The sequence below is a fragment of the Cetorhinus maximus genome, chromosome 11, assembly GCF_964194155.1.
Source record: "Cetorhinus maximus chromosome 11, sCetMax3.hap1.1, whole genome shotgun sequence".
In the NCBI taxonomy this organism is placed as follows: Eukaryota; Metazoa; Chordata; class Chondrichthyes; order Lamniformes; family Cetorhinidae; genus Cetorhinus; species Cetorhinus maximus.
In genome coordinates this window covers 55896939-55924425 of record NC_135889.1, presented here as the reverse complement: position 1 = coordinate 55924425, position 27487 = coordinate 55896939, and the positions used below count along the sequence as shown (strand labels likewise).

The 27487-nt window shown below is 38.1% G+C and overlaps 1 protein-coding gene across 50 annotated transcripts in view; it reads right to left on the bottom strand.

Annotated features, from left to right (window-relative positions):
* The window catches only part of ttn.2 (titin, tandem duplicate 2), a 694778-nt gene that overhangs the window by 215993 nt on the left and 451298 nt on the right, over positions 1-27487 (bottom strand). For 42 of the 50 annotated variants that reach the window (XM_078551990.1, XM_078551964.1, XM_078551975.1 and 39 more), the window contains 22 exons: positions 20537-20818; positions 20159-20437; positions 19791-20069; positions 19384-19662; positions 18990-19277; positions 16467-16745; positions 16105-16383; positions 15702-15980; positions 15241-15528; positions 14781-15068; positions 13552-13842; positions 11799-12086; positions 8787-8876; positions 8085-8367; positions 7559-7742; positions 7333-7419; positions 6956-7223; positions 5974-6234; positions 5671-5880; positions 4349-4426; positions 4222-4248; positions 2759-2782 (listed from right to left, as the gene is read on the bottom strand). In XM_078551990.1, coding sequence (XP_078408116.1) covers positions 2759-2782; positions 4222-4248; positions 4349-4426; positions 5671-5880; positions 5974-6234; positions 6956-7223; positions 7333-7419; positions 7559-7742; positions 8085-8367; positions 8787-8876; positions 11799-12086; positions 13552-13842; positions 14781-15068; positions 15241-15528; positions 15702-15980; positions 16105-16383; positions 16467-16745; positions 18990-19277; positions 19384-19662; positions 19791-20069; positions 20159-20437; positions 20537-20818 — 4911 coding nt within the window. Of the gene's footprint in view, positions 1-2758; positions 2783-4221; positions 4249-4348; positions 4427-5670; positions 5881-5973; positions 6235-6955; positions 7224-7332; positions 7420-7558; positions 7743-8084; positions 8368-8786; positions 8877-11798; positions 12087-13551; positions 13843-14780; positions 15069-15240; positions 15529-15701; positions 15981-16104; positions 16384-16466; positions 16746-18989; positions 19278-19383; positions 19663-19790; positions 20070-20158; positions 20438-20536; positions 20819-21747; positions 22036-22162; positions 22442-22577; positions 22857-24318; positions 24598-24862; positions 25151-25287; positions 25567-26114; positions 26394-26553; positions 26833-27487 lie in introns of all 50 variants that reach the window. The other 8 variants (XM_078552010.1, XM_078551958.1, XM_078551984.1 and 5 more) reach the window with 8 other exon arrangements.

Sequence of the window (27487 nt, the reverse complement as noted above, 5' to 3'; positions counted from 1 at the left end):
TTAGCCATTCTTTTTAAAGGAAAGTATTCCCAAAATAAATCAACAGAAATAGCGAAAAAGGGGGAAGACACAGAAAAATGCTAAATTTACATGAATGATTAACTATTTCAGATATCAGAACATAACAGATTTTATTGGTTACTACATAAAAAGATACTCAGACTGTAAAAATTTACTTTCAGTGAGCTAGTACGACTTCATCTGAGCAAGACTGTGGGTGAAATCTTCTGTTCTGGAGACTAAGGCTGGGATTTTCTGGCCCCGTTGTGGTGGGACCCACTGAGGGAGATTCAACAACCCAGCCAAAGTCACTGACTTTCGGCGGGGCCGGATGATCCCGCCCTAAGTCCAGTGGTGGGTGGAAAAGTTGGGGTGATTCTGCTGGGCTGAACACGCACGATCTTCTACTGTTCAGCTTATTAATTATGCAACGATGAGGAGCTCGGTGAATCAGTGAAGGAAGTCATCCGCCCCACCATTACCTCATGGAGTCGAAGGTCCTGGCGCCATATTTAAACAGCACCTAGACAACCTTTCATCTTCCCTCGGACAATCTCTTAAAAATGCTCACTGGACAGTTTTTCACCCTCGCCCTCTGGTCCTTTGCCGCAGCCTCCTGCCAGTCCTGCCTCTGTCTCACCCCTACCCACTGGTCATACCTCCCGTGGCCAGCCTTGGCACAGCTTGTGCTATAGGCATCCAATATGCATCAGTGATGGTTTAAAAGGAAGATGAAAGCAGCATCCACTGACCTCAAAGTCATGGGTGAAGTGAAGCCCACCAGGTGTGCATCACTTGAATACAGTTGTAAAACAGAAAGTTCTATTTAGCCGCTGGCAGCATACTTAATTTGGAGGGGGCACATGGTTCTGGGAAGTTGGCCTTTTAATAAGCATTCATGAGATGCTAATGAATGCAAATAGGGTTCCTGATTGTTCATGGGGAAGCTCGACCTGCCTTTAACCCACTTTGAAAGTTGACAGAACAAAATTCCAAACTATTTTCCCATTGTCAGGAAAATGATGTTTTGACTCATGCCAAATTAATTGCTCCCGCCCGCCATGATTCCTGCTGCTGGCGGTTTCTGAAGATTCCACTCTGTACCACTGATGTGAAAATAACTAACTTAACCAGCTTTAAGTCCTCTGAACAATAGAATAAGTAAAAGATTAAAAGCAAAGAGGCAGAAAGCAGTGTCTATCATATTGGATTTCTGGGTAAAATATCAGAAACAGAGTCTCCAGTAACTGGGAACGGCAGATTCTTCTCATAAAGGCACCTACTGGAAATGGGAGTTAGTGCACCTCAAATATTACAATCAAGGGGCTAATGCCTTTTTGAGAACACCAATGCTCTGCTAAATTTGGATGGGTCTACAGTGGCCTAACCAGCAGTCCTTAAAGGGACCACTGAAGGCCAACGAGAAAAAGTTAATTTTAATGCTTCTTTACTTAGCTTAATATGGAGCAGCAGTTCTTCTCTTCATTCCACAGTAGTGCTGCAGGCATCTACCAGCCTACATTCGCCTCTTTTCCCCAGGGCAGCCAATTAATGGCCAGAGGGCAGGCTCACCATCCAATTAAGGATAGTGGGCAGGCTGTCGAAGCTAGCTGGAAGGTCAATCAGCTGCCTTCCAGCTTGAAAGGAGAATCAGCTGCAACAGACGGTAAGTAAAGGAGAGGGAGCTTCAAAATGGATGTGCTCTCTTGAACCTTTTGAAATTTATTGTGAGTAGGGGGAGGTGGTGGCAGGGTGAGGCCCTCCACAGGATGACCTATGGCTGTTATAGCAGCCAAGCAGGGCCTCTACACCCAGCCGCCCCCTGTAGCCATTGGCTCCCTGGTCTGCTACCGGGAGGCCATTTCCAAGTAGCTAAACTGGCCCCCCTCCAGCTATGGGAACCTGGAGGCTGACTGGAAAATTCCTTAACTGACCTTAAAAGGCTCATAATAAGCCTGGTCAGCTGCATGCAGGTGGGCACTCCTGCTGCTGCCGCCCATCCAGAACTGCAAAATGGCCTGGGTGCAGGATGAAGCCTGGGAACTGGTACCCTGGCCAGCACCGGTATTTCCATCCTACCCTCCACCACGTCTACCTCTGCTCCCAGTTGACTGACTTCTAAGAAGCTGACAGTCACCTGTAGATCAACAAGTGCACAATCTCTGAAGGAGTGGTGTGAGCTCCGTTCTCTCACCTGGGCATGGTTGGAGTTCTTCAGTTTCATTGCTGCAAGGCTTCCAATATGTTAGTTTCACCGAGAAAGCACTCCTCACGGTGCACATGCCTGCCTAACCCTGGCAAGTTGCCGATAGCTCGGAAAATACTTGCACTGGTTGTTAAAGCCAGTATGCATGGTTAAAACAGCACATAACATCATTTTTGAATATGATAATTATTATCTGACAGCTTCAAGGAGTCCCCACTCGCCTGTTAACCCACCTGGGTGAAATTTGGAAATGGACTGGATGATGTCAAGATTCCAAACTGGCATCATTTCTAGAGATTTTAACTCCCTATTCACACCCAAACCTGCCTCCCTTGCCTGTTAAGATTCTACCCATTAATTCTGATCCTCTCTCTACAGATGTTCTCAGGCCTGCCGGGCATTTCCAGCATATTCTGTCTTAATTTCAGATTTCCAGAATCTGCAGTATTTTATACTTGCATGTTTCAATAATTTTTTTTTTAGAATGCTGGAATACCTAGAACTTAATCATCTCCATAGCTTATTAAAACACAAAGGATCTAAATATGTTACCTATTTTTTCTCTCCATTCTTCTTCTAAAACATAGAAATGAGGAAAAGATATGTAAATAACAAATAATTCCAAAAATTCAAACAAGATGCATTTACACAGCTTATTGAAAATGTCACAAAGAGAGATACAGGACACAAAGGAACCTCAAAAATTTGCTGAAAAATGCAGTTTTGACAATTAAACAATACTTGATTGAAATTTTGGTTTTGGAAGAAAAATCCAAACACACTTCAATTAGACCAAGACCCCTTTGATGATACATTTCTGAACTAACTGCTCTCGTATTTGTAAGTGGTATTTTTTCAACTGGAATTCCAATATCAGGAACGTCTAAACAATACAGAAGGAGTAATAATTTGTTTTTGTTTCTGTTCTTTCTGTGGCCCCATTGTATTGCTATTTTATCGAACAATTTAATGTAAGAAATGAAATGAGGGCAGAATCTTGATGGGGCGTTGGGGGTCTCAACTGCCTTCCCTTGGAATCAAGAGCCTCGGGGCGGAGGTCTCGCCTAACAAGAGCTGCCAGCCAATCAGAGGCTGGCAGCTCTTGTGCTCAGCAGTGCCACTGGGGAAGCCGTGGCTGCTGCCGGAAGGATAGTCCCAGTATCACGGAGCGTCCCAGTCCGCGGGTAAGTAATGTGGGGGAGCAGGGTTTCGCGGGACGGAGGTGTCGAGGGGAGAGGGGTGAAGGGGATTTGACAGCAAGGGCAAGGCCGTAGCTCTCGGGGGGCCCTCCACTTCCCAATGTCCAGTCCCCAAATCAGGCACTGAGTACCTTTGATTGATGAACCACCATGCCCACCTCCCACCCCTGGAGCTGACAAGCTGGGTAGCACAGCTTTACCGGTCATGCATGCTGCATGGCAACAAGGCTGCCTGCAGCTAGGTTAATAGTAGCGATGGTGGGATAAGGCCCTTAGGTGATCAGTAATTGGCCACTTAAGGATCTCAATTGGGGCAGAGTGGGAAGGTCGACCAGGGGCCTTCTGGCGGAGGTGGGAAGGCGGCAGGCTCTGGCACACCACCATTCCATCTAATTACATGTCCTTCCCGCTTCCAAGCTTGCCACTAATGAGAGCACAAGATTCCGGCCTAAATTTCTATTTTATTTCTATTTAGATTTTAATATCTGACCTACATTCTGAAAGTATTTGAACAAGAATATTAACGTCATTGACAAATAATCATGCTAGAGGCAACTTTTAAGTTATTGATCACTGGCTTCTCTTGTGCGTGCACACTGTTTTAAAGTCAAAGTAAGAAAAATCACGAGAAAGAGCTTGTTTTAAAATTATTTGTAATAAAAGTTATTTAGTACTGCCACTGTTCATTTTTGCACAACTAAATTCTGATTTTTACCTCTGAAGAGGAAAACAATTAGTTCTGCTTATACTTTATTGTAACATTAAGGAAAATTTAAGAACTAGGCTCTAAGATTTTTTTTTAAACAGATTACCCACCAGGTTTCCTGGGCTTCAAGGTGATTTCTGTAGAGAACAGATTTTAGCATTAGTGAAAATTAGTAAAATAATAAAGGAAATGTTTTAGTTATATTAAAAAGGTGTATTAATTTACAATTGCACCTACCTTGGCTTGATACATAAAGTTCTGCAGTACTTTTAGCTTCACCTCTTGGTTCAAGTTGAGCAATTACTGAATAAACCCCTGAAAAATACAGTTTTACACTCCTGTGTTTTATTTGAAATTAGTATTACACACAGAAAAAGGCCAATCAGGCCAAAAGATCTTTGCTAGTGTTTATGCTCTGCATGAGGCCCTTCCCACCCTACATCATTTCACTCTACCAATAAATTCTTCCACTCCTATCTCCCTCATGTACTTATTTAGATTCCCCTTAAATGCATTTATGCTATTCACCTTAAATATTTCTCTGGTAGCAAGTTCAACAATCTGACTACTCGGTGAGTAAAGACGCTTTTCCTGAACTCCTTAATAGTGACTATCTTATATTTATGGCCCTTAGATTTGGACTGCCACACAAGTGAAACTTTTTTACATCTATTCTATCCAACCCTTCCATATTTTCAATGATGTCTATTAGTTCACTTTCAGCCTTCTCTTTTCTAGCACTCTTTCCTTGTAAGCCAACAGTTCTGCTATCATCCTCGTAGATCTTTTTTGTACACCCCGTCCCCAGTGCCTCTATATCGTTTTTTGCAATATGGAGCTGAATGGGGCAGGGTTCCCGACCCCCACCCTGGCTTGGCAGGCTCGCCTCGCAGCCATTTAACGACAGCTAATTGGCTTGAGGTAAGCTTTCCACCCTCCTTGAGAAGGAAGTCTCACTTCAGAGAACTGCTGGGAAGCTAAATGGTTGGCAGCTCTCTTCCCAGCAGTGACACCAGGAGCGGTGGTCACTGTTGGGACTGCAGCGAGTCCCAGATAGAACCGTGCTACATTGCAGTCAGCCGTGAAGCCAAGTTTGGGGTCTCACCAGGGCCACGATGGCAAGTCCTGGTGAAGGGGGTGGGTGAGATCAGGGCAGACAGGGCAAAGGGGAAAGGAATAATGGTGAGTGGAGGCACAGGCTACAAAGGGCATACTTGGGGCTCGAAATGGAGGCAGACCTCTTGCCATAGTTGGCCACTTAAGGGCCTTAATTGGTCCACGGGTGAGCAGACTGCATGATGCCTCCTCCACTGCTGGTCAAATCACAGCAGGGCAGGCAGGGGTAGGTAGGCAGCAGGCACGATGCCACTATCATAGCACCCAATCTGGCCATGGAGACCAGCACTGTGCACAGTACTCTTAAGTGTGGCTAAGCCAAGGTTCTATATTAATTTAACATATCTTCACTGCTTTCCCTTAGCCCAAGTATCTTGTTTGCAGATAGATAACTGAGATGGATAGATAGCTACTGTAATAAAAGTAATGCGTTTAATGCACACCTTCATCTTCTGTTGTGACATTATGGATAGTCATAAAGTGTCGTCGCCCATCTCTCCTGAAGCTGTATTTTGGACTTTCTTTAAGCACCACTGTATCTTTAAACCAGGTTACAATGGCATCATCAAAGGATACTTCACATTCAAATACAGCTGACTCATGTTCTTTCACCACAATATCCTGGATTGTCTTTGTGAATTCAATTGGTTGCGCTATAACACAAAAGAACAGAAACAATACAATAGTTGTACAAAACTAGTCATCAAAGTACAACTCAATTAAGACTTTTTGGTAAAACTACAAACCTTCAACTATTAGATCAGCCGAGGTTTCAAGATCTTCATACTTGCAAGTAAATCGGCCTTGATCTTCTGGTTTCAAGTCACTAATAGTGACTTTCTGCAACTTATCCGCAACATCTATAGAATATCTACCTCGTCCTTCAATCCTTCTACCGTTCTTAAACCACTCAGTTTTAAGGTTTGGTAAGGAAAACTGGCAAACCATAATACAAATGTGACCTTCCTTACCGGAAAGATTTTCAAGGTGCTGTTCAACTATAGGTTCTGGAAAACATAAAGCATTGCAAATAAGTTAGACAAGTTAATAAAAGGAAAGGACATTCAGAATTAAAGGGCAGAATTTTCTGCCTGTCGGGCGGGCGGGCCTGACCCAATCTCCAGCGGGTGGGGAGCCAATCCCCACCAGAGAAGCGGGCCCTGCCGCCATTTTACGTGGGCGGGCCAATTAAGCGCTATGTGCTTCCTGTGCGGGCGGGGGGGATTCTCCAAAAGCGAGAGTGCGCTCTTTCACGCATACACACGAAAGAGCGCACATCTCCCTGAGGCTAAGTGCTGCCTCAGGGAGATCGCTTCCACTTTTAAAAAGATTAAAAATAGAAAAAAAAAATTCCCTAACATGTCCCCCTCATGTGACAATGTCACATGAGATGGGACATGTTCATAAATTACAGTAAAACTTTATTAAGCTTTTTAGAACCCTGCATGAAACCTCATCCCACTGGTGGATGAGGTTTCATGTTTTTTCTATTTGCCGCCGGGGCTCCTGGCCTGCCCGCCAACCTTAAGGTTGGACGGGCAGGTCCTTTAATTGTTTAAATGATCCTGTCAATGGCCTCAATGGCAGCTGCTTCTGCTGTGCCCCCGCCTTCCTGAAAATGTAAATGAGACAGGATGACGTCAGGGGTTCTGCCCGTCATCCCGCGTCATTTTACGCCCCCTGCTCGCCGACATCAAAATTCTGCCCAAAAATGCAAATGCTACTTACCGACAACAGTCAGTTTAGCACTAGAAATATGTGGGCCACAGACAATGCGGAAGTTGCCTTGATCTTGCAGTGTACAGTCTTTGATCTTTAAGCGATGAATGTCACCATCAATGCTAATTTCATACTTGCTATCTGATTCCAACTTTTCAGTTCCTTTGTACCAGGAAAGTTTGATTTCAGGATAGTTTATCTTTATCGCACATTCAAACACTGCATCCACATTTGTCCGTACAATTTGATCTTCAATGTCCTTGATTAATTCAATAGGCTGCAGAGAACAAATTTTTTTTTAAAATATTCATTTCAAACAAAACACTGTAAAACACTACACTGAAATACAACTTGAGGTCACTAATTTATTATAGTGTAGATCTTACCTCAACCTTTTCTATTCTTTGCTGGATATATTGGATGAGTTCATTGAACTCTTCTTCTTCAGGACCTCGTTCATGTTCTTCCAACTCCTTAACAAAGCAACAATGAATTAAAAGCAGCAATAAAAAAGCATTGCATAATAAATCATGTAAGATTTTTATTCTGCATAAAAACTATAGTATGCTCCACAGTATTAATGCACTGAGGAATGAATAAAAAGTAACTCACCATTCTGTGAGTTTCATCTTCTTTGCTGGCTTTCAGTTGTTCAATGGCTTGAAGAAGACCACGGAAATCAGTAATTCCATACATGCGGGCATACTTTTCATATTCCTTAGGATCAACATTCCTTAGCAGTTCTACAATGTCAATGTCCTTGTCTATTTCTTCTTCCTTTTGTTTGGAAGGTGTTCTTTTAAAAATAAATGGCAAATATGAATGCATTATCACTGTATTTGAAATGAAAAGTAAATTAAATAAAATGTATAAATTGATGGATCAAAACTAAAGTCAATATGATGTACTACTGTAAAATTACTTTGCCCATTACTACATAAAATGGCATAAAAAATTAAGAACAAAGCTGCTACACCAAAAAAAATTCTGTTATGTTAAACTTTATAAATATTCACTATTTTTGCTGGTAAACAGGAGAAGTTATCATAAAATGACAAATACTACATTTTAATATCATCTGTTCATTTATATTATGAATCAGAACTTTTAACAATTCTACCAAATCTAAAATACTTACTTCTTCAGTTTAGCTCTGAAGTCTGTTTCAACAACAATTTCTTTCTTCTCCTCAATTTCCAAATTTACATTGCTTTCAATTTCACCAGATTTGTTAGATGCTACACATCTGTACTGTCCGCCGTCAGTTTTTACCACGTCTTTGATTTCCAATTTGGCCTCTTGTCCCTTTCGCTGTACAATAACTCGGCCACCATGGTTTATCTGCCTCCATTTGCCTTTCATCCATTTAACATTTGGAATTGGGTCACCACCAACCTTTGCAATGAATGTTGCTACACCCTCTGAAATGTAAAATATAATCAAGATCAATGATAATGTCTTTTAAATTTTTACTCTCTTTATTTTTTTCCACTAAACATCTATGAACTAATTCTGTGTTGTCCTATTTAGCTAAGAAATGGCACCCATGCTTTAGTTAATTTGTTAGGTGGTGTGCTTAAACAACACAGTGACGGAACCTTGTTAAGTGTTCTCTTCCTTCTGGAGGATGCAACAAAAGGTGATTAAACTCATTTTCTCTAGAAGAATGAATGTGAATCTACTTTCAGACAATAAGTTAAACTAACACCTTCTAGATGACAGGCAATGGTGCAGCATTGTCATTATTTGGTCATTTTTGCTTTGAAATGTTTTGCATCCTTCAGAAATATTGCTTTTTAATAAACATTACACGAGAGGAAATATTCCATGGTGCACTTACTTTCTGTTATTTTCAGACTCTTTGGTTTCTCAATGAAGAAGATCTTGTCTGGCTGTGGTGGAGAAACCACTTTCTTTGCTACAGCTTTTTCTAAACCAGAAAAGTTAAAAGAATTTCAAAGGTCATAGTTTTAGTTTTCAATGTCAAAATTCTCACAAACAAACAAGTTGACTATACCAGGAGTAAACAGTATATACATTAGAAGAAACATTATTCTTTGTTATTATCAGCATTAAAAACAACAACAGTCACAATGAAGATTTAATATTATGGCCAAGTATTTCAGGTGGCATTTACACTAACAAACTTGACCTCACCTCCATGCAGTTCTCAATCTATAAAGTAAATAAGGAGATATAGGGTCAGAACTGAATCTGCAGAGGAGCAGGAAGGCCCAGTTCATTCTATTTTGCTCTGTAGTCAGGGGAGGTTTGAGTCTGAATTTAGGCTGCACGAATCTATAATTATACCAATGCCACCAATATTAAAAAACAGTAGTGTTAAAGCAGAGAATTGCACCTAACACTTTGAGGTTTAATGCAGCTCTTGCTTACTCCAAATGATTGTCATAAATTCAACAATCATGATGTTGTAAAGTTTATGGAGAGTGTGATATATTTGCTGTTGTTCCTCCTGCAATCTTCTAAATATGGAGGTTGTAGGGTGTTTGACTTTATATTTCTCTAAATCCTCATCATATAGTGGATGACCCTAGTCACATGCAGATGACAAGCTTTTATTTTATGTGTTCACACATGGATAGCTGAGGTACATAATATTGGGCAGCTGTAGCTCTACATGAGTGTTTGATTGTGCATGATGTCACTATATCTTTGAGAAAATGGCAGGTATGAAAACAGTAGAACAAGTTAATTAAAACGTGTAATTTTTCAGTTAACTCAAAATTTATAATCTGGCCCTTGTGGAAAGCCTGATGATGCCTTTTCTCTGCCAGGTTTTGAATCCACAGAGTCATTATGGGATTATCGTCAGCAAGATTTATGCTTCTCTCCAGCTGATAACATTTAAACAGCTTTGGGGTTTCTTCTAATTCCTTCTAAGGGTCTATGAAAAGGTAATCTTCATTTGAGACTGGGGATTTGATAGTAGATATTAATGCATCAACTTACATATCTCAAATCTGCCTCCAATCATAAACATGGATGAATTAAAACTAATACATCTGTGAGGAAACTCCAATAGAACCTCTGCATTGACAATGTACATGAAGCTTTCATCTCTTTATCCAGTCGTGAGTTTCATAAGGCAATCTTGTGGAAGGACATGGTTCTTCAAGTTTGGGTTGTTGAGAAGTAATATGAGTCTTGGAACCTGTAGATGACTTACATGCATTTGTGGCTTCTTGCCTGCCTATGCTTAATAAAGTCCCTAAATCGTTTGATTCGTCAGACCTCTGGCAGGCATTATTTGAAAGAGTTGAGGCAATACATTCATACTCACTGACTTATTCCTTTTCAAGAGTAACAAGCTGCTCGATATATTTAGATCAGTGTATGTATTTGCTAGTGGAACAGAGTAAAGTTTCTTTTGTAAAAGGTTGGAAATTAATATTACTGTCTTATTTTAGATATCTGATGCCTACCATCAACCGTGCAAAAATGTACATTATAAATAATAAATCTGAAAAAGTTGAAATCTACCTTGTATTGACATTGCCACTATGCTGCTAGGTTTACAAAGTGTGCTAGCAAGTCTACTGGTAAAAAAAATTATGTTGAATCTCTTTTTGTTACTTAGAATTCTAGTATTCTCTCTTTCTAGAACTGACATGGATTCAGTTGTATATCTCACCTATGTGAGATTTACAAATAAAATCTTCAGGACATTGTGACAAATATGCATAACATGCATTAGCAATTCAGAGCAGATACTCCCAAGATATTTATTTGGCAACATGGAAAACTGTACTGTAATACATCCATACATTTCTACCATTGCACAATAGATAGAACGTACCTATTTTTGTGCATGGTAATTTTTGCATTATGCACGTAGAATCACACAGAAATTCTCATATGGGAGTCCGTTTATGTTTGTGATAGTGTTAGGTCTCCATGTTTTACCATTACTTTAATTGGAAGAATAAAACACTGGCCAGAGCTGCCTCCATATTTTACAAATCAAAGATGTATGCTCCTACCCTCCAATTTCTATGATTACATCATTAATAGTATTTTGGAATGTGTTTGTACAAGACATGGAGACCAATTTCCTGTACAGATCATGTAATAAGATTAAACAAAATGATTACAGATTAAGATGCAGTTTTGATACTATGAACAAAATAGGAAAGTCCTTATGCACATGATGCATGTTCAAATTACATCTCAATTAATGGTGTATTATTACACCATCATCTGTTTAAGAACAAAACAAAAGCTGTACATAAATTTATTTAATATTGTGGTCAAAGACACCCGGAATGAAACTTCAAAAGAAGAGCTTTTGGCAGTATGAAATGTAGGCAATCACAATGAAAAAGGAGTTGCTATCTAACTGCAAGGAACAAACACATGATTTAAGGTATGAACCAGAATTATGCTTTTCGTTTAATTCTTTGTTTAAGAATTCAAAAGTAAGAAGCAACATTTTCTTCCTTTTACAAGTGTTCCATGTCTAGCTTAGCAAAACGGTCCTGCTCCAAGTGGTTGCGAGATCTGTGAGAACACCTTTAGAATTTTTGATTAACAAAAGATTACTACTGGCAGCTAGAGGCATATTTGACCAATGACAAAGCCTGGTTTTGACATTGCTAATGGTAAACTTAGCCATTGGTTAATGATCCAATCATCCAATGTCATTTATATGGCTCAGTGGATCACCTCGATGTTTCAATACTTCAAATAAAAGATCTCAATGCTCCGCTTTTTCCCTTAATGCAGTAAGACTAAAGAGGTTTGATAAACTTAACAAGACATGATTTGTAAGAGCTTTCAGCTTCCTTGTGGTATGCACATTACAACGCCAATCTATTTCGTATCAACCTCATACCTTGGACTGTTAGTTTGGCTTTGCAAGAGACACTTCCAGCTTCATTTGTAGCTTTACATAGGTAGTCACCACTATCTGTTTTAGTAGATGTTTTACTTTCCAGGGCTGCTGTACCATCCTTGAATGTCATATTCAATCTTTCAGATGGTTTAATTTCTTTCCTGTCTTTAAACCATTGTATCTTAATTGGTTCAGACCCATGGACATGGCAGGTAAGCTTCAATGACTCTCCTTCGGTTATTGTCATTGGTTTGAGTGGTATGTCATAGACAGGAGGCTTTTTAAGCTCTAAAACAACAATATAGTACATGTCAGTATTTAAAATGGAAAGCCTGATAGTATCAAACATAAGATCAAAGATTCTTTAAACTATTTGCTTTACCCAGTCCATATCCCTTCCCCTTTAAGGTTACCCATTGCTATTGCTGTTTCGCACCATCACATTTTCTCTTTCATCCAGGAGGGATTAGCAGTCTGTGCTGCAGAATGCTTCACAGATAACATTAATGGCACTTCATAATTTACTAACAAAATATGCATTGATGTTGAACAATACTGCACCTTTACTGCACACAATGCCCTGAATTTCACACTTGGCATGCACACCAAGTCAGCGGGCCCAGAAGCAGACGGGAAATGTGCTTCAGTCACAATCGGCCCCTGAACGCTGGTTGGAAAATTAACGGCCAGCCAGCGTGAAACACGTGCTGAGAAAGCCTCAGTGCTGCCAAGGGGGACGGGAAGAGGGTAGGTGCCAACAAAAGTGAGGGTGCGGGTGGGTGCTTCTAGTGAGCTCCCTGAAGCCAGCCAGCTGTTGCGTAGCTGCCTCAGGGAGCTACAGACCTGGACAGATTAAATGAGAAGAAAAAGATGCACCAACTGTGTCTTTGCAACACAGTCAAACACCTGACAGCAGAAGTCAAAAACATCAGTCCCCAGATATCATTTTTTATTATATTTCACCCAGGACATTTCATCCCACCCTTGGATGAGGTTTAGTTAAAAATGGGCTGCCCGCCTGCCCGTTTTGCCTGTGTGACAAGCGCAAAATGACACGGGCAATGTAAATCGTGGACAATAGGCATTTTAATGGTCTAATTGGCCCTTTAATTGTTGGTGGGCATGGCTCCGACTCCCACGCGCCGACCTCAATATTGCTCGTGTGCGCAATCATGTTGGGACACATGCATGACGCCATTTCACACAATTTCATGTACGTTCGGGTCAGGGGCTCCTGTGCCCGATCAATGTAAGATTCTGGCTAATGTTTCATCCAGTAGCCTGCATAAGAAATGGATAAACTTGTCCAAAGAGAAAAAAAAGTCTGTATTACTGTCAACTGAGATTTGAACTCACACCACTTTAGTTAGAGTTCATCATAGTAACAGGCACGGAAAAAAATGTCCATTCCTACAAAGGAAAATTTACTGCCTCAGAACTTAGTGAAATGTAAAAACCTTTCAAAGCAATTTGTACATATTTTTAGTTGACATTCAACAGCTTATACATATCTTCTGCAGCAGAGCATTGCTGGGAAGACAAGATCTAAATGAAATATTGATAACAGCTGACAACAGGTAAAAATTTTAGAATGATATTTGACAGAAGAATAATTAAGGATGTCAAGTTAACTCTTAAAAAAACCCTGATATATTTGACTAAATAAGCAGCCGCAGAATTTGCACGCATTAGTTTCTTCATCCACGGGTTATCAGGCACAAAGAATGATAAAATAATTGTCTTTATCACTAACCTTTGATCAGGACAGACACTGTAAACATTGCAGTGCCTGCTTCATTGGCTGCTTTACATGTATAAACAGCAGAATCATTAAGATGTACTTTCTTAATGTTCAACATTGCTACATTATTTTTAAATGACAAATCATAATTTTCAGTTTGCAGGATCTCTTGTTCATCTTTGAACCAGGTTACAGATATTGGTTGTGAACCAGAAACACGACCTTCAAGTTTTATAGATTTTTCTTCTGTATCATGTATTTGTTCCAAAGGCTTTTTAGTAAAGCTTGGTGGAATTTTACGATCTGTAACAGACAAGATGAAGTTATGCTTCAACGAGAGAAATCTATTAAAAAGTGAAAATCTGAAATTACGCTTGAAGATGATGGTTGAGAGTTGCAAAACTTAACGGTAGAAATTTTTGCTCGGCAGGCGGGCGCGCATCCGACCTACTCAAGCGTGAAATGAAGCGTGTTGAGATTGGCCAAGTGTGCCGATGTCAACGTGCAGTCGTGTGGTAGTTCGGTCAGCGGGCACAGTGCCGACAATTGAAAGGCCTGTTAAGGCTATTAAGTAATCAATTAAATAAAATTTTTCCCTGCCTGTCCAACCTAACGTTAGGCGGGCAGGCGAAAAGGGCCAAGCGGCCTTTGCATTTTCTTTGGAAACCTCATCCAAGGACAGGATGAGGTTTCCAAAAGCAAATAAAAATAAAATTAAAACTTTAATTTTTCATTAATAACATGTCTCTGCTCATGTGACAGAGTCAAGCGAAGTTCACACTGGGCCCGCTTGCCCTCCTCCACCCCCGCCCCGCACAGGCTGCGCTCAGCACTGCTGCTCGTGTTTCACACTGGGCGGCCCTTAATCGGCCCACCAGCGTTAAATTGCGATCTGGTGCCAATCATGGATGGCGATCGGCTTCCCGACCACTCCCATTGAGCCCCCACCAAGAGCAAAATTCAGACCTAAGACTCATTGATATGGAATAAAAGATTTTCACCATCTTTGATGTTAGTTTTCACAGTTTAGATTTTTGTTCTATATAATTGCCTTATTTCAAATTATTACTTCAAAAGAAGAACCTCACATGGATAACATGACAAAAGCTGAACAAGTCACTGGAAAATAATCACAATGAAGAAGTAAAATTAACAAGAAGCAACATTCTTCCTGCAAATGAATAAAGCTTAGCCTGGAATACTGAACTGGGGGAAAAAAAATAACTGATATTGAGAAATACCTTTTACAGTCACTGACGCTTTGCTTGAGTCCTCTCCAATATCATTACTAGCTTCACAAACATACTGGCTAGCATCTCCTTTGTCTGCTTTTAGAATTGTCAAGTGAGGTGTATTTTCCACACAGGTTATCTTGTAATTGCCACTTGGTCGAATCTCTTTGCCATCCTTCAGCCAAATAACTTTAATTGGGGAAGAGCCAGTTAAGTGGCATTCAAGTTCTACACTTTGCCCAGTGATAACTTCCACTGATTCTAGCTTTTTGTCAAATACAGGAGCAATTCTAGCCTCTAAAAATATAACAAGAAATAATTATTTTCTATCATAATACTATCAACGGTGAAGTAATTGCATCTTGCAAAGATAGTTAAAATAAACAGATATTAAATATTACAAAATTAGGATATAAGATAATAAAGACAAAGAGTTGAAGATATTTAATGAATATTTAACTCAACAAACCTTTCAGGGTTAGTTTTGAACTACATGAAGCATCTCCAACCACGTTGGAAGCTTTGCAAGTGTATTCACCAGCATGATCCATCTCAGTGTTAAGAATTTTAAGAGTTGCTACATTCCCTATGAAAGATATAATTATTTTTTCTCCACTAGTCAATCTTACACCATCTTTAAACCAAGAAGTTTCAATGGGTGTTGAACCAGAAACATGACATTCAAATGTCACTGGAAGATGAAGAGTTCCTTCCATATTCTGAATTTTTCTTGTGAAAGAAGGAGCAATTTTACGTTCTGTAAAATAAACAATTAAGAAATCAGTTCATTAAAACTGTGATCATATAGATTACTTTTTTTTTTTAACTACAACGGAAAAGTTAAAAAGTTCCAACAGAAAAATATATCACATGCAGACATGTGCCAATCTGTCAAGCACAGGTATCAGTTAATCAGTTAAGCAAAATCACCTTGGATAGTGAGCATGGCCTTTGATGAGCAGGCCCCTATTTTATTTTCAGCTTTGCATATAAATTCCCCACAGTCACTCATAGTTGTTTTCTTCAGTTCCATTCTTGCAACATTGTTCACAAACTCCATTTTGCAATTAGGGGTGGCTCTCAGTTTTGTGTCTCCTTTGTACCAAGACACTTTAAGTTCAGGTGTTCCGGCAAGTGTGCATTCAAAAAATCCTGGGTCTCCTACTGTTATTTCCAGAGGCTCTAAATGTTGCACAAATGTTGGTGGTTCTAAAGTATAATCAATATACATATCAATAATTAAAGATTGTGCATATCATACATACAAAAAAGAAAAAAGAACATGATATTGATGTAAAGTCAGTGAGTGATAGAAATCAGAAGTTTAACAAACCTAATATTTTCACTTCAGCATGACAAATGTCCATTCCAGCATCATTTTCTACTTCACATGTATATTTTGCATCATCATCTTTAATACAGTTGAGAATCTCCAAAATACAAGATGTTTCAGTGGTAGTTAAAATATGTTTTTCCGACTGGAATATAGCTATTCCATTTTTCTTCCAGCTGACTTTGATTTCTGGGGTACCAGTGAATGTGCAGTCTAGACAAACTGACTTCCCCAGTACAACACTAGAATCCTTCAACTTCTTCTGGAATACTGCTGGTTCTGGTAAGGATACATATGAAAATAGTTCAAATAAAACATTAACTTACATCGGAGACCTTTCATTTAATCTGTACTTTACAAACCTTTCACAAACAATTTTGTTGTACAAGAATCTTTTCCAGCTTCGTTACTGACTTGGCAGATATAGTCTCCACCTTGGGAAGAATCTACGTTTAGTAGTTCTAATACTGCTGTTGAGCCACTTAAAGAAATTTGACATTTCCTTCCTGTTATCAGTTCAGTGCTACCTTTAAACCATGCCACTTTCAGTGGAACTGTTCCAGTAACAACGCTTGTAAATCTCACATTTGAACCAGGTAAAACTTCCTGAGAGTCAGGTTTGCTCATAAATGAGGGCGGTTCTAAAGGAGTCAAAGCAAAATAGTGTAATAGAACATTACGTTATAAATTTACCAGAAAGTTAAATATAAAGACCATGATCTATTTGTTAAAAATAAAAAAATCAGTTTTTCTCTTTTTTCACAATTTTTACCCCTTTGCCCCCTATCAGCCATCCAGTACTTCAGCCAAGTAACCATTCTTCATATCTGAGATTGAAAGATGGGCACCAGCAGTTTGGCCATTTGACAAGGATAATGATCATTGCTGGGCCTGATTCTGCCCTGATCCAACACCCAAACTGATGTCTCTTGAAAGTGACAACAGGTCTTTTTTTCATTTTCTATCTCAGGTCAAATGTAGTGTCCCCAACCACTGACTAGAGACCTTCTGTAAGAATCCTGACAAATTCTTATATCACATAATCTTGCCAGTTAATTAAAACTAACTTAAATACTATGGCTAACTATACACATCTTTAATTTTCTTGTTATACTGAATCTTAAACTGAATTATTTTTCTCGCTTTAGCCAGGCATGACAGCAGAATGGTTATGCATTGATGGAGACCAAGCACAGGAAGCCAGAGCTCTTGAGATCTGACCTGGCTTGGACAGTCAGATGCATCTTTCTAATTGGGTCAGTGAAATAATTGTGAAGTAATTACTGGGTTAATTGCTCTCCATAGGTTTTGCTGTATAAAGAAATATCAGAGGAGATTCTCCGAGCAGAGGTTATAGAGGTATTGCATGTCACACTGACTGTACCTGGGGCAGGACCAGTGAGATGTTACATGGAAATTGCGTTTCTACCCAGTGTTACAATTGTGAGGTTAACAAAATTGTTATGTTTTACCTTAATTTAAGCTAAAATGAAGGGGATCATGTGATCTGTTCTGATGCCTCCCTGTCAGCAAGCCCTGATTAGTTTGATTGTTCGAGGTTAAAAGGGGCTCAGATTGATTTACTGAGAAGAAGGTGCAAGATGCTTACATCTGGTGACAATGGCAACAGCCTGTGTGCTAACAGTGGATCGCCTGTAAATCTCCAAAGTTCCAGAAAAGTGTTGAGAATGTCAGGTTGTCAAAAGTTGTACTTTAAACTGTCCATTTACTTCCAAGATAAAAACGGGTTGGGGTGTCAAGGATAGCAAATAAGATCTCTACCTGGATACAAGGCCCATGTGATTCCTGTTGTCATAGTGATGGGCTTTGAGGTGGCATGAGTACAGAGGAACCCATTGTGATATTGGGGTTTCCTAAAATATCACTGAATATCAAAGACAGGTTAGTCTGTCCGGGTACAGGAGAGAGAGAGAGAGAGAGAGCAGCTAAAGGCCCAAAGTCTCTATGGCTCATCATGCTGGAATGTGGTTGGAAGGCCAAGCTCGGATTGAAAAGAAAAAAATTCACAAGGAGTTAAAATGATGCTGGAAGATTTGTCTAGCTTGCGCTAGAGGGAGGATCTCCAATAATGCTTTCACAGTGAAGGACAGTTCTGGGGTTATAAGTTACCAGGATGAAAAAGGGAAAGAACAGAAGTAAACCCTCAGGAACTAAGAATCATTTTGGACTGATTCTGGGAGAATTGAATATCTACCTAAAGGACAGTGTTAAATATACCTGTGAAATATGTTTTCTCAGTTGCGCAAAGAGTAAAAATGGAAAAGTTCTGTTTTGTGGTTTCAAGTATAAGTTGCCTACAAAACTAGTTACAGGAGAAGTCTTAAAACATGAAATCTTGTTGTGCTATCCTTTCAGTTATTAACTGGAAGTTCAAAGTTTTTTTAAAACTTATCAGTCTCTGTGGGTATTGAAACAGCGGTAATGGTAATGTGATTGTGTTTTGATACAACTTGATATTAATATGTGTCAAATTTTACTTATATTGGATAAAACCTAACCATTGACACCAATAAGGGTTATCATTCGAAGCATTTCAGAATTTGAGATTGAAGGCGTTTAAGGGTTAACTGACTCTGATATTCCAATTGCAACACTATAAAAGGCTCAGTGAATGCCATGTCACACGATGACATTTACACAAGTACCAAACAGAAATCATTCAGAATACAACAAATGATAAACATAATTTATATACTGTGTTGGCTATGTGCTTTTAGGGAAAAATAAACTATTTTATCTTGGGGTGATAATCCCTTTAAGAAGTACATTTTCGGATTCTAAAAAACATTACTGGTCTCTATTGAGATCACAACAATACAAAGAGTAAGTCAAATATTGGAATCTTCATTGAGAAATAAACTGACCTTTCACGGTCAAGACACCACTGCATTCACCACTCCCTGCAGTATTTGTTGCTTTACATGTATAATTGCCAACATCTGACATTTCCAAAGTATTTATTTTTAAACCACATGTATTATCTCCAAATGTGAGATGATATTTTGCTCCATGAACAATCTCCTGTCCATCTTTGAACCAAGATATAGCAATAGGTGGTGATCCAGACACTTTGCACTCCATTTGGATAGGGTAAGCTAAGATACCATCCACCTTCTTTAACTTTCTTGTAAATGTTGGTGGAATAATTCGATCTGTTTAAATTACACCAATAAACCATGATTATAAAAAGATTTTTCTAACAAGTATTTAAGAAATCCTAAAAAAAAAGCATGACTAAGAAAAAGTAGTAAACCAAACCTAGTACGCTGACAGATGCTTTGCAGCTGCTTCTACCCACATTATTCTGGACTTCAAAAGTGTATTGACCACTGTCTGCTTTCTCTGCAGAAAGAATCTTTAGGTTGGCAATCCCATTTAGAAAATTGATCCTATACTTCCTGCCAGATGCTAACTCTTGACCATCTTTCAACCATTTCACTTTTAGTTCTGGTGTACCTCTAACAATGCATTCCAAAGTTGCTTGACCTCCTGCAGTTACACTGACAGATTCTGCTTTTTCCATTATTGTGGCAGGTTCTAAAATTTAAAAAAGTCCTTTTACAAAAGATTCTTGATATACATTTGTAAGTAAAATAATATTAGGCAATGCTCTTAAATGTGAGCCAAATTCTAGAAATATCAATATGTTGACATTAGGTACTGACCCAAAAGTGATATCATAGCAGCACTCTCACACATTCCAGCATCATTTTTGATTTGGCAAACATACTTTCCAGCATGAATTGGTTTTATTTTTGAAATATTTAAAGTAACAATGTTTTGTTCATAGGTCATCGTCATGTACTCATCATCTTTCATTTCTCCCTGTTCCTTGATCCATATTACATGAGTTGGTTCTGAGCTTTTAATAGTACCTTGTAAAGTTACAGACTCTCCAAGCAGAGAAGAGATGTTTGAAAGTTTCTTCACAAATACTGGTGGCTCTGAAGAATTAAAGAAGCATTCTTTACATGTGATTTGTTTTCCTAAAATTGCAATAGTAGCAAAATTTAAATTTGGAAAATTTACAAACCTCTTAGATTTAATGTGCCAGTGCAAGTGTCACCTCCCACATCATTCTTGACCATGCACATGTATTCTCCTATATCTGGAGCCTCCACTTTAAGAATATGAATATTTGCTACCTGGTTTTCATAAATAATTTTATATTTTTTACTTGCTCGGATTTGCCTTTTGTCTTTGTACCAGGTTACTTCAAAAGGAGATGTACCACTGATTTCACATTGCAGTATGATATCAGAGCCTTTTACAACATTAACTGCCTCAAGTGTTTTACTGAAAACTGGAGGTTCTGTAAGAAGATTGTAATTTGTCTCAGTTATGCATTCATGGTGCAAGGATACTTGCTTCAGAAAAAAGTTTTAAATGCACTTGAAAAAAAGCTACCTACCTTTGACAGTAAAAGCTACATTGCAACTGGCACTGCCAGCTTCATTTTGAGCTTCACATATGTAATCACCGCTATCTTCCAAATCAGCATTAATGATCTCAAGAACTGCTACAGAATTATCAAAACGCATTTTGTATTTAGTACCAGCACTAATTTCAATGTCATTCTTGAACCATGAAACCTTGATTTCAGGCGTTCCAGTGACTTTGCACTCAAAGTGTGCTGATTCACCTTTCTTCAGCACTTTGGATGGTTCCAGTTTCTGAATGAAAGATGGGGGCTCTAGGAAACCAAAATAGAGGACATTTAGTGCCAGAGTTTCAAGAATGTTACTGTTTTGGAATAATTGGAATTGTGAAACGTGGGGAAAGAAATAAAATACTGAAAAGTAATCATGTAATGTTTCAAATATCTTAAAAGACATATGAAACATAAGTTTGTGTTACATATGATAAAAAACATTCGATAGAATTGCTTTACTGAAGAGTATAAGATGATATATTCTTGAGATCATGAAGAAAATAAGAAGCTAATATAGAATTGACATGATAAAGAATATAAGATTATGGCATATTTTGATGTCATGAAGAACATAAGATGCTAACGTAGAAAACAGACAAGAAATAAGATTTGTATGTACTGAGAATGCTCAGCAACTTTAAGACATAACAACAAGTAAAACACAAACAAGGTACTGATAACAGTTACCAACACTACATAAAAATTGCACACCTGTAACAAATAATTTTGCTGTACAAGTATCTGTGCCAACATCATTGGTGACGTGGCAAGTATAGTATCCTGTTCTGGAATGTTTCACTGAATACAGTTGTAGAAAACTGGATGAACCTTCTGTCATAATGCAACATGTAGCATCAGAATTTAGCTCCTTGTCATCCTTAAACCATTTGAAAGACAGGGGAGGTGTTCCTTTCACATCACTCTTGAACTGCACTTTAGAATAGGGGGGGACCTCCTGTGACATTGGTTTTACTATAAATCTTGGTGGTTCTAAAATTCATTGAAGAAAAAATATATTTGTTGCAAGCAAGAGCATATATAAAGATTCATCAACTTTTGCATTATGAGCTGTATAGCTAATAAATTCAGAGTAATTAGTTCAAGAAATTCTGATGGGGTTAAAGTAAACTACAGCTGACAATAATCGTGTTAAGAAATGGAGTATATAACACAAAGATTTGATTTCAAACCTTTCACAACTAGTGTGGCACTGCATTCATCACTTCCTGCTACATTTGATACTCTGCAAGTATAAATTCCACCATCCATGATTTCTAGTTGATGCATCTCCAAAGCTGAAGTGTTATCTTGCTGTGATAGTTTATATTTGTTACTATCTGATATCTCCTTTCCATCTTTATACCAATGAATGCTCAATGGAACAGAGCCAGCTACTTTGCACTCCATGGACATGAAAGACCCTAATGCAGTGCTCACATCCTTTAACTTTTTCGTAAATGTTGGAGCAATTAATTGATCTGTACAACATAGAGCACAATCTGTAAGCTTAAGATGTAAAAGCAGCCTAAAATACCAAATCTAATTTCATGCCTTAACTGCATTCCTTTTCACAACCATATCTGCCAACAAATTTAAAATACTAACCTAATACTGTCAAGGAAGCTCTGCAGCTGTCGATTCCAAATTCATTCTGGACCTCAAAAGTATATTCACCGCTACTCGACTTCTCTACTAATAGAATCTTTAAACTGGCTATGTTTCTCTCAAAGCTCAATTTGCAATTTCTGCCGGATGCAAGCTCCTTTCCATCTTTAAACCATTTAACTTTTAGGTCTGGTGTACCAGCTACAGTACATTCCAAATTTGCTGGATTTTTCACAGTTACACTGTGTGACTTTGCTTGCTCAACAATTTTTGCAGGTTCTGTTAAGAAAAAATACTGTGCTGAGTAATGTTTAGTCTTTTAATGTATGCTTCTTTTCACAAGTATGATAAATTTGAACTTAGCATTAACTAACTTTGTCATGTTGGCCAATCATAATAAATGTTTCCTACCAACCTGTTACTGTCAACGTAGCAAAACATTTCTCAATTCCTGCATAATTTTTAGCCTGACAGATATATTTCCCACCATGTTTTGCTTCACCAGCTGTAATTTGCAGAATAGCAATATTGTTCTCAAAAGAAATTGCTATATTATCATCTTCTTTGATATCATCATTATCTTTCAACCAACTTATGGATAAAGGCTGTGACCCTTTTACAAGACATTGAAATGCAGCAGAATTTCCAGCAACTATTGTAACATTTTCAATCTTCCTTGCAAATGATGGGGGTTCTGGTTCAGATAAATAGGCAGACAAATAAAGGTGAATTACTTTCTCAGTCCTCATTCAGGATAATATAGTAAAAATATATAACAGAAAATGTTTTTGGAAATGTTCTGTAAAAATGTCAACATTACAAGTAAAAATGCTTTCCATTCACAATGTAACTAACCTTTCAAGCTGACACCACAACTGCAGGAGCAGCTTCCCACATCATTTGTTATTGTGCATTTATAGTCACCAACAATTGAAGCACCAATCTTCAAAATATGAAGACTAATCAAAAAGTTCTCAGTGACCATCTTATATTTTTCACCTAATCGAATCTGTTTATTGTCTTTATACCACACAACATTAAAGGGAGCCGTACCAGCCACCTCGCATTCAAGAGTGGCACTACTGCCTCTTAATACTTCAGCAGATTCAAGTTTCCTTCTAAAACTGGGAGGTTCTATAAAGTAATCACAATAAAGATGTCCAAATCAACTAAAGTACAGAAACAAATAAAAGTCTTGCTCAAGAAACCACAATATATATTCTGTTACCGAATTAAGGAAGGTATTATTACAGACCTTTAACTTCAACCTCAGTCCTGCAGCTGTCACTACCAGCTTCATTCCTTGCTTCACAGATGTAGCCTGTACTGTCATCCAGAATAACATCAATAATCTCAAGAAGTGCCACAGAACCATCAAATGACATCATATATTTGTCACTGGCTATAATTTCATGACCATTTTTATACCAAACAACTTTGATTTTAGATGTGCCAGTTATAATGCACTCAAAACGTGCTGTGTCTCCTTTCTTTAGTATTGCTGAAGAATTTAGCTTTTTAATGAAGCTTGGAGGTTCTAGAAGCCAAAATGTTAAAAAGTCAGAATAAATTTAAAGAATAATCAAAAGCAATTCAAACTAACATTTAAATATAAATAATTTGCGACAAAACATTCACAAATCAAAATTACAAATTTAAAAAATCATAGTTTAATACTCAACTAGAGCTCTGCTCATGGTAAAACAAACTGAATTCCTCTTTCATATGTCATCAGCTTTTCTCATTGCAGGATTGGACATTCTACACTTCAAAGTTCTCAAAATTGCCATATCTGTCCTTTTATGATACAAACCAATTTGGCTTATGACTTTTTTTTTAAAGTTCATCCTTGAACTAAGAAAGAATTCTCCATTACCTAAACGTCGGACTTAACCTAAGATACTTTAACTAGCAGTTAATGTCAAAACTGTAGGGATTCCAAATAAGGAACATCAAGTCTGACTATCAGCCGAGATTTACTGATGCTGGATAACTGGCATCCTCCCCTCTCTGAGGTTGGCTGTGTAAAGTTCTACCACTAGAACTGATCAACCATCAAGAAATCAAGTTGACGGTGTTAAACTTTAAAAATAGCTAAGCAGGGAAAATAGTATAATATAAAACAGAATTGTAATAAAAAATACAGAAATGCACACCTTTCACAAACAATTCTGCAGAACAGGCAGCTGTACCAACATCATTACTGACTTGGCAGGTGTAACCACCTGCATCAGATATTTTAGCTGAGACCAACTCTAGAAAAAATGCTGAGCCTTCATTCCAAATAGAATATGCCACACCATGCATCAGTTCCCTGTCCCCTTTGAGCCATTTTGCAGATATTGGAGTGCTTCCTTTCACAACACTCCTAAACTGTACTGTAGAACCAAGTACAACATCTCGCAATGTTATTTTTTCTGTAAAGCTTGGGGGCTCTAAAATTCACACAAGAAAGAATATATTTAATTAACTCATGTATATAGAAACTAGAGGAAATGATCAGATTGAAGACAACTTTATGAATAATACATTCTAACATATCCTTCAAACATCTAAGAATTTAAAAAAATGAAGTTTGACAAGCATATTTAGTTGCTTCAATATTGTACTGAAGAAAAATTAATGGACTGTTTTGATATGGAAATAAGCATTTCTTAGACTATTAATGAGAAGGAAATGTGACAAAGCAATTTTTCAAACCTTTTACACTTAAGACAGCACTGCATTCATCCTTTCCTGCTGAATTTGTTGCTTTGCAAGTGTAAATTCCACCATCTGAAATGTCTAACCCATTGACCGCTAAAGACAGTGTGTTATCTTGAAATAACATCTTGTATTTGTGACTAGTTGATATTTCACTGCCCTCTTTATACCAAGTAATGCTCATTGGAATAGAACCAGAAACTTTGCATTCCATTCGTACAAGAGATCCTAAAGTACTGCTCATTTCCTTTAATTTTCTTGTAAAGAGCGGAGCAATTATTTGTTCTGTCCGGTACAAAGGGGAAAAAAAATCACAGCAATCAATCAAAATAGTGTCCATTATTTTAAACTTCGTGATAAGATTTGGTTTTAAAATAATTGGTTTATGAAATCAAAGCCATTGATACAAACTAATCACTGACCTAACACTGTCAAAGAAATACTGCAGCTGTCAGCTCCAAACTCATTCTGGACTTTAAAAGTATAGTCAGCACTGTCATCCATTTCAACAGACAGAATTTTTAGACTGGCCACCTTATTCACAAGACTCATTTTATATTTTCTATTTGATTCCAATTGCTTTCCATTTTTGAACCATGCAACACTCAATTCTGGTGTACCAACTACAGTACATTCCAAGATGGCTGGGTTTCCTGAAGTCACTGTGAATGGCTCCGTTTTTTCTATGATATTCGCAGGTTCTGTAGGAAAAATTAGATCATTTTCATCAAGAGAACTATCTAATAATTGTGTTGGATTGGTATTTTAAGGCAATTAATATGGGTGGAGTAACCTCCTACATTTGATAACTCATGGGTTGGGTTCAAATCCAGTTGGGTTGCTGCAATAAAAGTGTCAATTTGCATGATTACGGTATGTGTTCCATGTGAAATGATTTTGGGCAGTCTCAAATCAACTCGCAATAGGTTTCTGCTCATGTCGCAAAACTGTTCCTATCTGCACATTATGTTAACAATCTCGTTTAGAGAGATCATAAAATAGGTGGTGAGGGAGATGGAAGGAAGTCACATGGATAGAATTTGCCAGAAGCATTTCTTTGGCGTCAAGCAGAGGAAGCTATATGGTTCCTGACAATGGCTGCTGAACATGGAAACTGTTCCCATTGCCAGTTATAACATTCATTTTGATGATCACAAGACATTAAAACAATTGTATGTGTATATGTAAATATTATGAACTGCGATCAATGACTTTTGGACAATACTTGTGCTTATTACTTGCTACTAACCCAATACGGCCAATGTAGCAAAGCATTTTGCAGTTCCTGCGTCATTCTTTGCATGACATATGTAATTTCCACTGTCAATTTCTTCAACCTTAATAATCTGCAACGTGGCAACATTGTTTTCAAAGGACATTTTTACATTATCATCTTCTTTAACATGTTTGCCATCTTTTTTCCAGCTTGTAGTTATTGGAACTGAGCCCTTCACAAGACATTGAAATACAGCAGAATTTCCAGAAAATACTGTTGCATTTTCTATTGTTTGTACGAAGGTTGGTCTCTCTAGTTTAAAGTAAAGAGAATATAACCTGTTATAATTTATAATTATCAGCCAATGTTTAATTATTAAAAATATTATTTCAAGACATTCAACAATACCTCATAGGAACATGATAACAAACATCCATGTAAAAGTACTTAGGAGAACTGGATTGTAACTGACCTTTCAAACTGACTGTAGCATTGCAGGAGCAACTCCCAACATCATTTTTTACCGTACACTTGTATTCACCAACATCTGAGCTATCAGACTTTAGAATGCAAAGACTGGCTAAAGAAATATCAGAGATCATTTTGTATTTTTTACTGTGTCGGATTTGTTTATTGTCTTTATACCACATAACTTCAAAGGGAGTTGAACTGGCCACCTCACACTCAAGAGTGAAATCAGTGGATTTTACTACCTCAACTGGCTCAAGCTTCTTCGTAAATGTGGGAGGTTCTAAAGAGTAAAGACGATAACAGGTTTATAAATCTCAGGTTTAGATAATTGACTCCCAACAATTACAAATGACAAAGAATTGTGATTCAAATTTTAAAGTGTAATGGCTAATCATGGCAGACAAATCAACACCCAGACACTTTCTCCTCCAGCTATCGCTGAATGCAGATTATTCAAATATTTTAATAAATACACTTTATGTTTGTTGTTTTATTTTCAATTTTCAACTGCATGATCAGTCCTCAAGGTTTATAATTTTGCCCAGATGCACATGATTAGAGAAAATTTTCTCTATGCCCAACCAGCAGGAAAGAAGCAAAGGGAGCAGTTAAAATCAAACACCTCCATTTCCTGCTCTGTTCCTGCCATTTCCCCATTTTTAACACCACTGGTAGAGAAAAATATCTATCAGATTGCAGCAGGAATCTCACCGATAAATGCAAATCAGGCTCTGATTACAAACATGGGACTAAAATTCAATTTTAATTATCTTTTGAGCATGATGCGGGGTGCCTCTGATGGCTGCTCTCCAGATAAGGTTATTGGGAAAATAGCAAAGTCTTTGAGATAAACTAAAAATGTTTCAATAATGGAAACTTGTCCTGGCCTCAAAAAAAGTTTGTGCCTCCTTGCTGTTGGCTTCACCCTTCTACAG